Source organism: Bos indicus x Bos taurus, chromosome 13 (genome assembly GCF_003369695.1).
Source record: "Bos indicus x Bos taurus breed Angus x Brahman F1 hybrid chromosome 13, Bos_hybrid_MaternalHap_v2.0, whole genome shotgun sequence".
Lineage (NCBI taxonomy): Eukaryota > Metazoa > Chordata > Mammalia > Artiodactyla > Bovidae > Bos > Bos indicus x Bos taurus.
Genome location: NC_040088.1, coordinates 60,455,897 through 60,474,634, shown reverse-complemented (window position 1 = coordinate 60,474,634; position 18,738 = coordinate 60,455,897). Strand labels below are relative to the sequence as shown.

General features: G+C 34.4%; 1 protein-coding gene across 6 annotated transcripts in view; it reads left to right on the top strand.

Moving 5' to 3' along the window:
* MLLT10 (MLLT10, histone lysine methyltransferase DOT1L cofactor) overlaps positions 1–18,738 on the top strand; it is a 208,028-nt gene that overhangs the window by 143,513 nt on the left and 45,777 nt on the right. For all 6 annotated transcript variants that reach the window (XR_003514201.1, XR_003514200.1, XM_027559995.1 and 3 more), the window contains exons 12-13: positions 6,113–6,157; positions 6,999–7,031. Coding sequence is in view for 4 of the 6 variants with exons in the window: in XM_027559995.1 (XP_027415796.1) it covers positions 6,113–6,157; positions 6,999–7,031 (78 nt within the window). In the remaining 2 variants the exon portion in view is untranslated. The remainder of the gene's footprint in view (positions 1–6,112; positions 6,158–6,998; positions 7,032–18,738) is intronic.

Here is an 18,738-nt window from a genome sequence, read left to right as displayed (position 1 = left end):
GGCCTAGCCCTTTGTTTCACCCTCCACCCCTCCCTCCCACCACCACCATCCTCCTTTCACCTTCACAAGCAAATCGTTTTAAACTATCATTATGAAAATACTGTGAGTTGCTAAGTGACATTTAATTATCTTAATGAAAAATGTTATCTTAGTAGGACAGTTCAGTCTTTGGAAAAGACATTTGGCACTAATCCAATTTTTCTTAACTAAATATAGACTAAATAGTTTAGTTCATTGGTCATTCATTTCTTATGAAACACCTAGAATTGATTTCCCAATTTTTATTTTTGCTTCACTTGCATAGAATTTTAGAAATCAACTCAGAATTCACATTTACGGTGTGAGAGTTTGCACTGTTTTTGATTGGTATTTGTTTTGGGGCTTCCTTTCCCTAAACCTCAGTTAGTCTTTATTTTCTCAGTAATTCCTGACACAAATTCTAGTTGAATTAACACCATCTGGAATATTTTTCAGTTAGTGATAGGTGATTTAAATTTATGGACTTTAAAAATCCCATTTCAGGAGATATCTTAAATGTTATGTATCATTTTTGTTTTCAATTGTGTTTACCAGTTTTTACCATCATTTTTACCATGGTATGAATGGATTTATAAATGCTGTTATTTACCACATTGGCATGCTCCTTTAACTTATACTTTGTAATGTAAATGTTATTTTCAGTTTTTAAAAATTTCAAGATGTGTGTTTTTAAGACAGAAACTTAGCTAAATGTCGGCATTTATCTTTTATATTACATCTTCAATATGAGATAAATGACTTTAGATGTGTTGATTGTAAATTTTACCCGTTTCAATTTTAGATTTCTGATTGTAGAAATAATGAAATTTTGGCTAAGATAAACTGTGGATTTTGCCTGTTCTGTTAGATGGAGAAGATAGGTGGAAAATGATATGGAAAAATAATAAATAGAATTTAAGTGACGAGTATTCATGTTTATTTTACAAATATAGAACTTTGTGGAGTTTCTATAGTTTTACAGACAATTCAGTAAGTAAATGTAAGAAAGACCATTATAAGGGAGAAAAGAGCATGTGTGAAGGTCAGATATGAAAAGTATCAACTTATTAACTGCCATCTGTTATATTCTTTTTTATCTTGTTTAATCTTTAGAACAGTTTTATGACATAGGGGCTATGAATGCCTCTATTTTACAGCTGATAAAACTGAGACTTAGGTAAAATAAATTGTCCAAGATGACACGGTCAGGGATTTCTTTCTCTTTTTATTTCTGATAGCTAGCTTCTTTGCCTGTGGTGGACCTGTTAGACAGGTTTTTTTGAGAAATGAGTGGAAACTATGGAAGGATTAAGTACCGTTAAAGATAGTTTAGAGCAAGATTGCTTAGTCTTGGCACTATTGCGATTCTGGTTGGGCTAATTCTCTGCTGTGCATCACTGTCCTGTGCCTTGAAGGATGTTTATCAGGATTACCAAACCCTACCACTACCCATAGTGACAATCAAAAAACATTTGGGTTCTGAAAGGGGCAAAATTGCCCTTGGTTGAGAACCACTGTTTTAGAGGAGGAAAATAATAAATTGCATCAAGAAATAAGCTCATTGAAAAGATTTTAATATTTTGCACCCTTCAATATATGTTTTATTTATATAGTATATTTGCTTTGAGACCAGAAGAGCTTAGCAGATAGCCATAGCCCCTGGTCACAAAAAAGAAATTTACACAGATTTCCTTGGAAAAAAATTTTTTAGTTCATGTTTATCTTTAGCAAAGAGGCACAGGAATCAGGTGAGTAACATACTGAGAAAATTAGGTGTAAATTTGCTCTTAGGAAGAGATCCTCACCAGTGTCCTAGCCATAGGGGCACAGTCTGAGAGTTAACTGAATTTCAGAAATTGTATTTGGATGCCAGTTGAAATACACATCCTCAAATTAATGGACTTAAAATACCAGTTTACACTCTTGAAAAGATTTTGGTATCTGTTACTGATTTAGGGAGATTTTAGGTATGGAAGTCATATTCTTTACATAGTGATTACGTTGAGAGAGCAGTGTTTGTGGCAGAAAAATATGAATTTGTATCCCTTTTACCTCACCAGTAGGTAAAACAGAAATTCAGGGAGAAATTCCTATAAATATTATTTCACGAAGTTTAGACTTGTCAGGATTTTTTCCCCCCTTAAATCTGTATTTTAAAATCACTTTGAAGATTGTATAGATCTTGTTAAAGCTATTATTGTAGAGTAAGATTGTTTAAAACTATTTGAGGTAATATATTATTTAATCTTACAGATTTTAATAAAAGTTTTATGATTAGATCAGAGCTTTCTCTCATTGATAAGCTTAGTTCTAAAAAGTCTATTCTTACCTACGAAAAGCTAGCTGAATGCCATGAATATTTAGGAATTAAGTCTTCTTACCATAAGTTAAGATTGCTAACTGCTGTTTAAACTTAGCTTGTGCTGCACACTGGCTTGCATAGAGTATTATTACCCATTATATAGAAGAAGAAATAAACAATTCTCAGATCTGTCAGTGGTGGAACTATGCATTTTCCTTGACTCCAGTAACAGTTATAAAATTTAAGGGGTGTTGATGAGGGTCTAAAACCATGGTAGTACACTGTCGGTCATACTTTAAGCAATGGGATCAACAAGAAAATTTGAGCCAATAATTTTAACTTGCAGTAGTACTACCTCCTACTAGTATGAAAGTGTTAATTTTACTTTTGCACTAATTTTAGATTGAGAAGTCACTTAGTAATTGTACAAGCAGAAAACTTTCTCCTGTATAAAATAAGTCATAGGAGGAATATGTACTGTGTAGTGTGTTACCAAGAGTTTTTCATGATGCTCTCTTTAAAAGATTCATGTGCAAGTAACAATGCAGGCAACCTTGTGTACACCTGTTAGCTATAAGGTGAGCTGTACCACGCACTGGAACCCTAGCTCCAGCAGGCTAGGGCCTGTGTTTGCCATGTTTACTACTGTCTCCACTGCTAGCATAGTGCTTTGAACATATTAAGTGGTAAACATTAAAAAGGAAAAAGAGTGAACACTGTTAGTAATTAGTGATCTCTGAGAATGTACCATGTGTTTAGTAGTATCCTGTGTAGTTTTGTACTTGTCTTTCAAGAATTTTTACCAGGTTGCAAGTGAAATTATTTTTTTAAAAGCTTTTCATGTAGTATTACAGGCTAGTTTTAGGATATATAATTAGCTGGAAAAGACAATGGACAAGATGAAATTTGTATTGTACTTTGGAGTAGGCAGATAAAGAAGACCAGCATTATTAGCAGAAAAGAAAGCTCAGGTATATTTGAAGGGTAAACTTTATAAAAACAAGAAGCTTGTGTTTGTGGGATAGAAGTAATGTTGATTCAACAGGGCAGGATGGGTTTATGGAGAGTAAGTCCGAACTTCTAGTAATGATATCGTATATATCTTGGAGCACCTAAGAGTTTCTAAAGAACTCTTTAATGACCATCTCATTTGATCCTTAGAACAACCTTGTGAAATAGACAGGACAGCTGCCTTTGTTGTGGTGGTGGTTTTTCCTCGTTTACCACCACTAGGATATAAAGCAGATGTACAATCAAGTCCTTATGATGTGATTCTCTTAAAATTGTTAGTTAGAAATAGCATTTTAAGAGTAGTCAAAGTTCTCTCATGACATGTTCAAATTACAATAGAGCATACTGTTTTATAATGACTTGAACAAAATTTACTCAAGGTTGTAAGTTTTGGCTTATAGAATATATGAAACTTTTGATTGAATTCTTTCCTACATATATTCTTTTGAGGTATTAACAGGCACCTGGTCTTTTGAAATGTTGAAAGTTAGGATGTTGAAAACATTGAAAGTTTTGGATGAATTGACATGCTATATTTGTCCTTTACTCTTTTCCTGTTTGTCTCAATCACATTAGGAGAATTTAGGATTTACTAAAATGAAAGTTAGCATTTTTTTCTTCACAGAAATCAACATGTTATTTTTTCTGAGAAAAAGTTGGTATTCTTTAACTGATAAAGAGTCAATAGGTTAGCATTAATTTCTTTTCTTTGGGCATTCTCTGCCCTTTCAGAGTATATTCTTCCCTATTTGTTTGTTTCAATCTTAGTCGCTCGTTCTTTAATAGAGTGCTGTCATACCTTTCTTAGTTAAGATACCTGAAATCTTTCAGTGATGTAATTCTTTAGTGGTAATAAATGCTGTAAAAAGAGATTCTGGAAAGGCAGTCATTTTGTTGTGATGCTATATACTTACTCTTAAGCTCTTAAAAGATATCACAAAGATAAGTTATTAATATGAATAGATCACCTCTAGAAGTTTCTTCTGGTTTCTACTGAAATATGAAGTTTATGAAAGTTTGACTTGAGCCCATGTAACTTTGAAAGGGATCCTATTTATGTCATACCTACTTATATTGGTAAAGTAAAACTTAGAAGTCTTTTTCTGATAAAATATTTTAATTAAAAAATAGACTGGTTCTGTAAGCAAATAAGGGAATCATAAAGATATAAAGTATTATTATAATAGACTCATAAGAGTAGAGTTAGTAATGCAGTACTGTAAACCAAGGAGTAGATACAGTTAGTGAACATAATTCACATCTATCTTAATGACTTAGGTTAATGATTTTGTATACATTGATTATATTGGATTATAAATGAAGAAGATATTGGATACAGCTAAGACTAGTGAATACCTTGGAATCTGTTTTCTTAGAAAATCCTGATATTTTTGGGTCTTTGATGACATGAAAATTTCTGGCCCTATGTTATGGCTATCTTTCTATAAAAATATTAGATCAAAAGCCAGAGTAGCCATATTCCAGTTTATTTCCCATTGACAAAATCTTTCTGCACAAGGTCCTTTGATTATTTTTAGCACCATTCCAAGCAAATACCATTTCTCTAGAACATAGCATATCTATCTCTTCAGTTGCCTTTTAAAATCTCACTTGTATTGCATTTGTTAATGAAGCATTAAGGCGGCAAATTCTCCCACAATGGCTCATCTTTTTGGGTTATTTGGAAAGGACTTAAACTAAACTGGCCTAAGTGATTAATCTTTAAACTGTATCTCATATCAGTTTCTTTAACATTACAGTGATTGCTTTGTCTTACTTTTTAATTTCAAATTATTCAGAGTGGGCTCATGATTAGACTTGACTTTTGAGGTAGATGCGTGAATGATGGTTGCCTCGAAGGCTCTCTGGTACACATGGTTCCTACAGGTCATGTTTTTGGTTAACATAATATCCAGAGAATTCCCAGATATCCCTTCTTTAAAAATAACTGGCCAGAGGTGGTGGCCACATGTGAATAACAGTTGTTTCCAGATTAGTAGGCCAGATCTTTTGAGTCACAGCTTTCCCTTAGTCCTGGCTTTATCAATTATTTTTTCATGTGGAATATCATACGGAAATTTACTCCTGATTTCTGAGCAGATTTTCCTTTTAGCAGTGCTTTATTGCCTCATGTCACCCTCTGCTAGTTCTCTTCATAAGGGAGGAGTAAAGGAATAAAAGTAATTGCTTGTTCATTATAATCATCAAAAATGAAAGGTACAAGAGAATAAGCTGAGTGTGGTTTAATGAGTTTTAAGTAACTGTAAGTTATATAAAACTTACATAACAGTAAGTCATAATGGATTTCTGCTCAGATATAAACTAAATTTTCATACTTAAATTACAGTTTCTAATTGAATACAGCATTCAGATATTTTTGATACATTGTTCTCATCTAATTATATAAAATTATCTAATTATATAAAATTCATCACATTGCCTAACTATACTTCCTCATAGTAGTGTATCTGTTTATTCTTAAAACATTTGTTATACAGATTCATTTGTAAGCCCTTATGTCTTTTCCACATTCTTTGCCCACATACGCATGCACACATATTTCTACACTGTCTTGTTAAGATTGTGAGAATTACATTCTGTTTGGTCCTTGTACCCCTGACATCCCAATTACTGGCTTATAATTTCTGTTCACACAGTTCTATTTGCCTTTCTCAGTTAGACTTGGGATGAATGTTTTCCTGTTTTTCTGGCCCCTTTCTTTTCTACCCTTAAGTCACTGGCAACTTCTTTGCTGATTTCCTTTCTCCTCCCTCCCAACAGAAATTTCCATGCAGTATCGGCATGATGGAGCTTGTCCAACAACTAGTAAGTTGTCGAACTGGGTTGGTAACCCAGGCTTTTTGACTTCTACTCTAGTGCTTTTTCTAGTATATTACACCACCTCTGAACCCTTAAGTTTTAATTTTCTAAAATGCAGTTGGTTCTTAATTATGTAGGTTTCTCCTACAGTGATAGATTAACTTGCTGTTTTGTCTGTCCTGTGTTCAGAATCCATATTACAGTGAAACTGAGACCAAATTTTGTTGATTACTGGCCTTTTAATATGGTGCTTCTGTTGCGAAATTGTGACTTTTGTTCCCCAGTGAAGTAATATTTTCAATATTTTGGTTTTCACTAATCTTAATGTTCATATATGTATATTGGCATTAGATAGCGTTTTTTGCTTAGACCACTTCATATGTTGAGACTGTTGTTCTAAAGTCTAGGAAATGAGAATGTTTGATTAGGTTAGATGTTAAAATGAGGTTGTTTTTTTTTTTTAATGATAAATATTGTTCAGTGTGACCAAAGGTGGATTTACCTATATAGAATTGTATCTTATTGTTAACTGACATTCAGCAAGAAAGACATTAGACTACTAAATGTCTTTTTAAAAGTAGCTTTACATATATTTATTACTAAGGAAATTTATCATCGTTATGACTATATCTGGCATACAAATTAGTAGATAATATATTGGCAAATGAAATGCAATATCTAGAAATTCATACTGTGTGAAAACTGAGCCAAGCTTGTAATGATTTAAGTAATGATACATGATAGACTTATTGAGATTTTATTATACTGATTCAGTCTATACCTATGTATTTCTTTTGTGTGTTTGAGAATGATCTTAACCTGAAGTCCTTTTTTCCTTACTTAAAAGCTTTCTCAGAGTTGCTGAATGCAATACACAATGGTAAGTTTTATTAGAATCTTCTCTGGTGGTTCATTTATTACAAAGGTTGCCTTTTGTCGAGAATCCCAATTGAAAGCTTGCATGTTCTATTGATGAAATGAAACCTAGCTCTGAATCAATTGTTCAGCACCATAGTGAAACTTTTTGTAGATTGCCTATAGGAAGATAATAGGTCAACTTCGTTCATCAGTTTGGCTTTTACTGTCTCTTTGTAAGGCAAAATGGTGATAGTGTTGTTCTTCCTTTATTAAAGTCTTTTTTCTAGTTTTGCAAATGTTTCTCCCACTCCCCCCACCCCCGCCCCCGGTTCTTTTGAACTCTTACCAGTGCAGTTGATTATTGGTTTCTTCTTTAGGAATTAACTGCTGTTTTGCAACTGTGAATGTGAATTTTATTTTAGGATTAAAAATGTAATACTTTTGTTATTATACTTCTCTTGTTTCATTGAGTGATTAAACAAAGGATAAGTGGGCTTCCCTGGTACCTCAGCTGGTAAAGAATCCACCTGCAGTACAGGAGACCCCAGTTCAATTCCTGGGTTGGGACTATCCCTGGAAAAGGGATAGGCTACCCTGTCCACTATTCTTGGGCTTCCCTCATGGCTCAACTGGTAAAGAATCTGCCTGCAATATGGGAGACCTGGATTGGGAATGATCTGCTGCCGATCCCCTGGAGACCTGGGTTGGGAAGATACCCTGGAGAGGGAACAACCCACTCCAGTATCCTGGCCTGGAGAATTCCATGGACTGTGTAGTCCATGGGGTCACAAACAGTCGGACACAACTAAGCAGCTTTAAAAAAAAAAGTCTTTTAGATTATACCCAATTTGGGACCAGTATTTTTATAGGAGACTTGAATCTTTTATAGGATTAGGTTCTGAAATCAGAATATTAAGGCAAATGCTATCATTAGTTTTTTTTACTTTTAAGATAAAATTTTGCAAAAATGGTTGAGTTTCTTCAGTTCCAAGAACCTTAATTTTTTGATGTTCAAAAAAATAAACCTCTTGAATCTACTGTCACCTTTTGTTGATTTTCATTTTTAGTCATTAACTGACAAACTTATTTGTTCAGTACTGTTTGTATGATTCCAGGCAGTTTTCCCAGCACGTTTTCATTAACTTCATGAAGATAAAAGTTTTGCTAATGTAGTTGAATTTGCCATTGATTTGCATTGTATTTGGATTAAATTGTAAGATGTTTACAAATGTATAGCCAGCAAGAGACTTACATGGTGAATAAAGAAAGACACTGTTGATTTGAGGGTGGAAGTGGTTGGGATGGGGAACCCATAATGAGCATTATATTGATGGGTGCATTTAAAAGATAACTCCTGCTTTCCTGTGTAACTTGGAATTGTGAGCTCTTAGAATAAATACTCCAGATAAAAAGGAACTCTTGAACATTTGTATCCAGAGGAAAGGGGATTAGCAGCATTCTTTAGAGTAAAGTAAATATGTTAACGTTCTTTGATAGGAAAGTATAAAAACATCATTTTCAGTTTGCATACATAAATTTAGACTTGTTTTTTAAATTCTGGAATATTAGTAATATAATTAATAATTAATATTATTAATTTATTCTAGAAGTATTGTGAAAATTTGAAGAGTATCAGTTCAGTTCACTCGCTCAGTCGTGTCTGACTCTTTGCAACCCCATGGACTGCAGCACGCCAGAGTTCCTGTCCATACCAACTCCCAGAGTTTACTCAAACTCTCATGTCTATCAAGCCAGTGATGCCACCCAACCATCTCATCCTCTGTCGTCCCCTTCTCCTCCTGCCTTCAATCTTTCCCAGTATCAGGGTCTTTTCTAATGAGTCAGTTCTTCACGTCAGGTGGCCATAGTATTGGAGTTTCAGCTTTAGCATCAGTCCTTGCAATGAATATTCAGGACTGATTTCCTTTAGGATGAACTGGTTGAATCTCCCTTGCAGTCCAGGGGCTTCCCTGGTGGCTCAGAGGTTAAAGTGTCTGCCTGCAATGCGGGAAACCTGGGTTCGATCCCTGGGTCTGGAAGATCCCCTGGAGAAGGAAATGGCAACCCACTCCAGTATTCTTGCCTGGAGAATCCCATGGACAGAGGAGCCTGGTAGGCTACAGTCCATGGGGTCGCAAAGAGTCGGACACGACTGAGCGACTTCACTCACTCACTCACTCACTCACTCCTTGCGGTCCAAGGGACTTTCAAGAGTCTTCTCCAACACCACAGTTCAAAAGCATCAATTCTTTGGTGCTCAGCTTTCTTTATAGTGCAACTCTCACGTTCATACATGACTACTGGAAAAACCATAGCTTTGACTACACGGGGTTTAAAAAAAAAAGGTAAATAGTGTCAGGTGCCACAGAAATCCTTTGCCATTAGTAACTGACAAAATACTGGTTATATTAATTTAATGGGGCAATTGTCATGTTTCTCTGCATGGTGCATGAAGTTAATGTCATGGAGTAATACAGTAAACACAGATTTTCTTTAAAATCTTGGGTTATTTTATAACTGGAAGTTTGTACCTTTTGACCCCCATTACCCATTCCACCCCATCTACTGATGCACATTTAGGTTGTTTCCATGTCTTGGGTTTTGTAAGTAATGCTGCAGTGAACATGGGGGGGTACACATACTTTTCTGGATTAAGTGTTTTTGTCTTCTTTGAATAAATGCCCAGAAATGGATCCATGTTAGGCCTTTGTTTTGTTTTTTTAAAAAGAACCTCCAAACAGTTTTCCATAGTAGCTTCACCAGTTTATATTCTTACAACACAGGTTCCCATTTCTCCACATTTTCACTAATACTTAATTCTTATATTTTTGATAATGGCCATTCTAACAGGTGTGACGTGATATCTCATTGTGGTTTTGATTTGCATTTCCCTGTTGATTAGCAGTGTTGAGCATCTTTTCATGTGTCTCTTGGCCATCTGTTTGTCCTTGAAAAAACATGTTTTCGGATCCTCTGCCCATTTTTTAGTTGGATATTTTTTGTCTTTTGAGTGGTAGGAGTTGTTTACGTATTTTGGATATTATCCCTTTATCAGATATAGGTGACCCTTGAACAACTGAAACAACTGGGGTTAGGAGTGCTGATCCTGGTTATCAAATCCAAAAATCATAGTCAAGATCAGTATCAAGGAGCTTATCACCTGTGTTTTCTTCTAGGACTTTTATGGTTTCAAGTCTTACATTCAAGTCTTTAGTCCATTTTTAGTTGGGTTTTGTGTAGACTATAAAATCCAGGTTCATCTTTTTGCATATGGATGTCCAGTTGTCCCAGCGCCATTCATTGCAAAGACTGTCCTTTCCCCATTTTATGTTCTTGGTTCTTTTGTCACAGCTTGACCATATATGCTTGGGTTTATTTCTGGGCTCCCTGTTCTGTTGCACTGATCTGTATATCTGTTTTTGTGCCAATACCGTACTGCTTTGATTACTATAGTTTTGTAATATAGTTGAAATCAGGGTACATGATGCTTCCAGGTTTGTTCTTTCTCTTTGCTTTTGCTGTTTGGGGCCTTTTGTGGTTCCATACAAATTTAATTTTTTTTTTCTTCTATTTCTGTGAAAAATACCATTGGAATCTTGATATGGATTACATGGAGTCTGTAGCTTGCTTTGGGTAGTATGGACATTTTAACATTAATTTTTCCAGTTCATAAATATGGAATATCTTTCCATTATTTGTGCCTTCGATTTCTTTCATTAATGCCTTTTATTTTTCAGTGTAGAGATCTTTCACCTCCTTGATTTAATTTGTTCCTGGGTATTTTATTCTTTATGATGCAGTTGTTAGTGGGGTTGTTTTATTGTTTAGTTTGTTATCAGTGTATAGAAATGTGACTGATTTTGTATGTTAATTTTATATCCTGCAGCATTATTGAACTTATTTATTCATTTTAACATTTTTGTGGTGAAGTATCTAGAGCTTTCTATACAGTAAGTCCCCTACATCTAAACAAGTTCCATTCTGAGAGTACATTTATAAGTTTAAGTGTGTTTATAAGTCCCAAGAAAGTGAGCCTAGGTACCCAACTACCACAGTCTGCTACATAGTACTGTGCTGTAATAGGTTTATAATTCACACAAATAATAAGCAAACACAAAAATAAAAAATTTTTAATCTGAGAGTACTTTACCTTGGAAAGTACAGTAGTTCATGCCAGACATGTGAACTAACTTACATGCATGCAAATATGAATGCATATTTGCATTTTTGAAAGTTTACAACTTGAAAGTTCATAGTAGGGGACTTAATGTAGTGTATAGCAGCATACCATCTGCAAATAGCGATAGTTTTATTTTTTTCCCTTCCAAATTGATGTCGTTTTTTTCCTTATGGAATCACTCTGGACTTATATTTTCAGTTGTAAAGATAAGTGTAGAATTGGCACCTAGTGAATTGATATTTAGCCTGTGGAGGATTGAAGGAGAGTTGTTTGGATTTAGTTGGAAATATCCATATGTTTGTGTTTTTTTTTTCAAGTCTCTTTTTTTAAAGTGTAGTAAAATACACATAATACAAAATTTTCCATTTTAACCTTTTTCAATTGTACAGTTAGTGTTAAATACATTCACAGTATTGTACAAGCAATCTCCAGAATTTTTCAGTGTTACAAAAACTGAAACTATAGTGATAAAACCGTAGCTCCCCATTCCCTGCCTCCTCAGACCCTGACAACCACCATTTTACTGTGTATGAATTTGACTACTCTAGATACCTTATGTGAATAGAATCATATAATATTTATCTTTTTTGTGACTGACTTATTTCACTCAGGCTCATATCCTCAAGATTTATCCATGTTATAGCATGTATTGGAATTTCCTTCCTTTTTGAGGCTGAATAATATTAATACTGCATCATATGAACATACCACTTCTTATCCATTTATCTGTTAAGGTATATTTGGGTTGCATCCACCTTTTGGCTATTGTGAATAAGCTGCTTTGAATGTGGCTGTTCAAAAGTCTTGGTATCTCATTTTACCCAGAAGTGCACTTGCTGGAGCTTATGATAGTTATATGTTTTTAATTTTAAAAAATTTAAGTATTTGCGATACTTGTTTAAATTTACAACATTTTGTTAGTTTTAGGTATACAACAGTGATTCAGAATGTTTATAGGTTATACCCCATTAAAGTTATTAATACATTATTGGCTATACTTCCTGTGCTGTATAATAGATCTTTGTGGCTTATTTATTTTTTACATAGTTATATTTTTAATTTTTGAGAAGCTATTATACCGTTTTCCATAGTTGCTGCACACTTTACATTCCCACCAAAAGCGTTCAGGGTTCCAATTTCTTAATATCCTTGCCAACACTTGTTTTCTTGCTTTTTTTTAATAGTAACCCTCCTAATGGATATGAGGTGTCAAATGTTAGCTTTAAAATTTTTTCTTCTTCATTATATTGAACATCAAGCAATAAAAAGCTTGAGACTTGTCACCAGAGGAGGAAAGAAAAAGAATTTACATTCCATTTTATTCTTCTTATATTTGTTTTCTGTGGTTGTTCTAAAAAATTATCAGAAACTGAAAAAAATGCACATTTATTATAGTTCTGTAGAAGTCTGACATGAACCTTACTGGGTCTGTTAAGGTGTGGGCAGGCTTTGTTCCTTTTTCAAATCTGTATAGGAAGATGTGTTTCCTTATGTTTTCCAGCTTTGGAGGAGTGCCTGCTCTCCTTACCCTGAGATCTCTGTCTTCAGAGCCATCAATTTTGGGGGGAGTCTCTCATGTTTCAGTCTGTCTGGTTCTCAGATACACTTTGTGAGGACTCTGGTTATGTGGGGTCGACCCAGACAGTTCTGCTTCTCTGGGTCCTTAAGTTACATACATTTGTGTAGTCTCTTGCCATTTAAGGTAACACATTCATAGGTTGTGGACATTAAGGCATGGGTACTTTTGTGGGGGGAGGGTAGTATTCTGCATACCATATTTGCTTACAATTATTCTAGTGTACTTTAAGAAGGTGTTGCTTAAGTCATTTCCGAGGTTAGACTTTGCTAGTACATGTATTTGTTGAATAATTTTGGCTTTGTACCTTTTTTGTTAACTTTTCTCTCTCAAATTACTGGTAACCTGTTCTGATTGCCAATTCCATGAGAGAGTCGGGTTTTTATCTTACTTGATTTCATTGCAGAGATATTGTTGGTCACTCTGTTTTGAAGCTGTTTGTATTCCATTATATCATTCTCCTTTATCTTTTTAATAAATTTATAAAATATTTCACATTTATAGAAAAGTAACAGACATTATGAATTTATTACAGATACAACACCTGTTAATATTTTGCCTTATTTTCATAGATCCTTTTTCAACTTGAGCACTCAGGAGTTTACTGCCAATTTAAGAGATAGCATGTTACCAGCACTGTTGAATACTCTTCACCATTGCATTCCCCATGGTTAACAACTACCTTGCATTTTGTTTATAATTCCTTTGCTTAGTTGTTTTGCATGTATGTGTAAAATTATACTCCCTTATTTCTTTTTCCTACTTTGATCCTTTTTTGGAGTAAATGACTTTTGGTCTACTTCTTCAGTATCTTATTTTTTCCCCCAGCATCTTTAGTGAGATAAAATTTATTTAATATGAAAGTTACAATTTTAACCATTTATAGTATATAGTATATGTTTTTGGTATACAGTTGGCCCTTGAATATCTCAAGAGTTAGGGGCCCTAACACTCCTCACATGTAAAATTTTTGCATATAATTTATAGTTGGCCCTGTATATACAGATTTCTTTCCTATAGTTATTTTCACATCCATGAATTCAGCCAAGGATCGTGTAGTACTGCAGTATTTGCTACTGAAAAAAATTCACATGTAAGTGGACCCATGCAGTTCAAATTCATATTGTTTGAGGGTCAACCATATTCACAATGTGATCAGTACCAGAATAAATCTCTTAATCCCAGTATATTGTCTTCCCCCTCTGTATCCTGGCAATCAATAATCTATTTTCTGTCTCTCTAAGTGTCTCCGACTCTTTGCAACCCCATGGACTGTAGCCTGCTCACTCCTCTGTCTATGGGATTCTCCAGGCAAGAATACTGGCATGGATTGCCATTGCCTTCTCCAGGGTATCTTCCCAACCCAGGGATCAAGCCCCCTTGGCAGGCGGATTCTTCACCACTGAGCCACCAGAGAAATCGGTCCCTCAGTTTGGGTTCTGTCTCTATAGATTTGCCTATTTTTGGCATTACACATAGAGGGAATTTGTGTTTGGTTCCTTTTACTTGATTTAATGTTTTTTATGTTTAAACAAAAGGTTTATCTACATTATAGCACATATCAACACTTCATTCTTTTTTGTTTGTTTTCTAATGTTTGGATGATACACATTATATGGATATATACCATATTTGGTTTATCCAGTCATCAGTTGATGGACATTTGGTTGTTTCCACTTCTTGAATAGTATGACTGATACTGCTCTCAACTTTCACACAAGTATTTGTGTGAACATATTGGTTTAATTTTATTTGTCTTGTGTGTGTTTGTAGGGTAGAATTGCTGGTTCATTATGGTGACTTTTTGAGGAACTACCAAACTCTTTCCCACAGCAGCTGTACCATTTTACATTTCCATTAGCAGTACACGAGGGTTCCAATTTTACCACCTCCTCACCAAGACTACTTCTTCCTTTTTTTTTTTTTTCCATAGCCATCCAAGTGGATGTAAAATGGTACCTTATTTTGGTTTTGATTTACATTTCCCTTACGACTCATGAATTAGCATCTTTTTATGTTTTTATTGGGCATTTGTTTTGTGTGTGTGTGGTTTTTTTTTTTTTTTTTTTTTTTTAGAAAAATTATATCTTCTTGGGTCAGTTTTTGTATTTTGGATGTTTCTAAGAATTTGCCCATTTCATCTGGATTTTTAAATTTGTTGGCATATAGTTATTCATAATATTATCTTTATAATCCTTTAAAAATTTTTTTTCATAAGATGTGTAGTAAAGTCCCCTTTTATTCCTGATTATAGTAATATGAGTCTTTTCCTTTGTCAGTCTAGCCGGAGATTTAGCAGTTTTGTGTATTTTTAAACCTACTTGTGGTTTCATTAATTTCCTTTATAGTTTTCCTGTTCTTTATTATATTTCTGCTTTTTTTCCCCCTTCTGCTTACTTTGAATTTCGTTTGCTCTTTTTCTAATTTCTTAAGATAGAAAGTTAGATTATTGATCTCAGATCTTTTTTTAAAGATGCAGATTTGACCATGTCACTGTGTTACTTAAATCCTGGTGTTGATGGGATAAATTCATAGTCCTTAACAAGGCATAAGAAGTTTTTCCTGGACTCACCTGCCTCTCCAGGCTCACCTTTCTCTCCTACTTCTTGTGGCATGAGTATATCCTAGTCAGTTTCCTGATAGACTGCTCTCTGCAAAATCAGTGATTTAAACTTTGGTTGTATCTGCTGGTATGACCTTCCATCTACTTTTATCTAAAGAAAGTAGAATTTAAAACTAAGCGTAGATTTATCTCCTGAAATTTTTTTCCCCGTCTGTTGACATTAACTAAAACCAAAACACCTTGCACTTCTGGTGTACCTGGTGGTCTAATGCTTTCTTCATTCTGTTTCTACTGCTGTTCCAGACAATTGTTTTTGTTTCTGTAATCTGTATCTTAGTCATACTTGTCTCACATTTGTGGAGGGGGATAAAAAAAATCCATAAACTCTTCTGTTAGAATGCTGAGATTCTGAAGCATTAAACTGGATTACTTTATTCAGCCTCTAGCATTGATACATCTCAAAATGTCTTGTTATACAGAACTTTATAAAATTAAAATTTGCTATTTCTGTAAGACTTGCTTTGAAAAACTAATGAAAGTATAAGCACCAAGGACATATTGTATGTTGAATAGTCATTTTGAATTTTAAGCGTATTTCTTGATTTGCTGTTTCTCATAGAAGATCTTAGGACTTAATAATCATGGTGAGTTTTTTGAAAATGTGTAAAATATTCCATAAACTTTTGAAATTGGTATTTTTCGATAAGGAAGTAAGAATATCATCAATACAAAGAAAATTACTTTTAGGAAAGCACTTTGCCAAAATATATATTTTAAAAATAGCCTCAAGTAGGATGAATACTGTTTGATGAGAGAAATTTAGGAAAGTTGAGTTGAAATAATATTAAAATTATTGTCCTAACAGAAAAAGAGAATTGAATAGATAGGAGAAAGACAGAATGTAAAAGCCTTTTAGTAAATTTTGGAAACTTTTAAGGCAGTTTGGAAAGGCAAAAAAAATAGTCATTTGACGGCTTTGAGCAACAGTATTGTTGTTCAGTCAGTAAGTCATATCTGACTCTGCAACACATGGACCGTAGCACGCCAGGCTTCCCTGGCCTTCACTATCTCCTGGAGGTTGCTCAAAAAACAATGGGGCTAGGTGGGGGGTAAATTTTAAATAGGTGTCTGTGAAGTTAAGTGCCTTGTATTTCATAACATTTTGTTTCATGGTGGTACCTTGGAACTAGCTAGCTTGAGTGATAGAATTTAGATTTTATGATATTACTGAAGTCTAAGTTTAACCTCTAGATTTCATCTGGCAAGTATACTTAAAATAATGATGAAACAAGTACTGTGTATACAGGATTGCAGTTTAGTTTCATAGTCCAGTTAAAACCTAGCACATCATCAGCCTGATTTTCATCATCCTATTTAAAGCGTGATTTTGCTCTAGTGCTTTCTAGGTGGTTTAATTATTTGTTTGTTTATAGTTTTTCTGCCTTACTAGACTGTAAAGCCATGTAGCATAGGCAGTGGATTTTACTCTTTATTTCACTGGTATTTAACTTATCATGAATGTTGAATGCATAAATTATTGTCAGTTGCTACATAGTCCTTGAATAGGTTTTATATATTTCTGTAATGTGTTTATTTTCTTGAGAAATTAAGCTTTTGCATTAGGCCATCTTGTTTCTGTCACAGTAGTAACTTGGTTCTTTGCTGCAAAAGTAGAGTTGCTTCATTTGTTTAGCTTCAAGTCTCACTTTTAATATAATTTTGAAATAGTAGATTAAAGTAGCTAAAGAGCTTAGATCTGTTTTCACCACAGTAATATTGGTAATTGATTTCAGTGCCCCATTTACTAAGGTTTTAAATTCCCTTAATTATGGTGCTTATAGTTTGTCACAACCATGCTTATTAAACAAATCTCATTTGATGGAGGAGACAAAGTAACGTCAACCAGTTATTCATAGATATCTGCTATAGGATTGAGAATAATATGAATGCTAATTGATTTGGGGGGAATATTCTCTCTCAAGAACAGGATCCTGCTGCTGCTAAGTCACTTCAGTCATGTCCGACTCTGTGTGACCCCATAGATGGCAGCCCACCAGGCTCCCCCGTCCCTGGGATTCTCCAGGCAAGAACACTGGAGTGGGTTGCCATTTCCTTCTCCAGTGCATGAAAGTGAAAGGTGAAAGGGAAGTCACTCAGTCGTGTCCTACTTGTAGCAAACCCATGGACTGCAGCCTACCAGGTTCCTCCGTCCATAGGATTTTCCAGGGAAGAGTACTGGAGTGGGGTGCCATTGCCTTCTCAGGTTTATTCAGAATGATTTGTAGGAAACTAGATTTTTTTTCTCTTCATAAATGTCCCCTTCTTCTTTCAAGGCAGGATTGAGGTAGAGATCTGAGAACAGGGATGAGTAGTTCCCAGACAGAACCGTTCCCCAGTCCCTCTGTGAATCATCTGAGATTAACTATGTGTAATGAGGCATCGCTGATGGGAGAAGCTGTTGGTGTGAATAGTGTGGAGACTGAGAATAGTGGATCTAGATCATTCTAGATCTAATTTCTTTTTCATCACAATAGACTTGTTTTTCCTTCTTACCGAATTAGTTGGTATGTTATTTTTATACAATAAATTGTTACACCCCAAGATACAACAAATACTGCTGTTGATTTCGGTATTTGTTCCTAAGGAGGAGGGAATTTAACTAATTACTATATAGCCTTGCTAAGTAATATAAGATATATATTACAGATAAAACAGTAAGACTTTTTCCATCTCAAAGCATCCAGGCTACTTTGCGGATCTCTGTAAGTACCTGAAAGATGGCTGTTCAAGACTTTTAAGTGATAAACACATAAGGATATTAATATATGAGTGGTGAATCAGCCACTGGGGCTAAAAGTCATTTGCAGTATGCATCTTATTTACAAAGTGAAATGTATAAGCATTTCATTGAAACTACAAGAGAAAAAGAATCTGAAAAGTTCTCATTGAAGGAATTAGTATAAATGGACATGAATTTATAAGAATTTATTTTAAATTAAATGATGCTGCTATTTGATAATACCTTTATTTAGAGTGCTACCTTTTTATTTTAGTGAAAAATAAATATATAATTACTAACCTCTTCCTGTTTTGACTTTAACTGTACTGATTTTTCCTTCTCACAAGTCTTAAGTTTTTCAACTTGTCTGTCATGGTAGTTTTTAGGAATTGGTTTATTAAAAATTCAAAATTAAAGTGTGTCCTTTCTTTAGACAATGTTGACAGTTTTATACTAACAGAGCAGGAACTTAAATTCATAGGTATGTACCAAACTCAAGCATGGTTCTGAAATAGATAATAGTGTTAAATTAATAATCCTAATGTAGCTTGGGAGCCTTCCCATATAAAGCAGCATTAGAGACCTGTAGTCACAGAAATGATAACTGAAAGGAATTCTCCATAAATGTGGA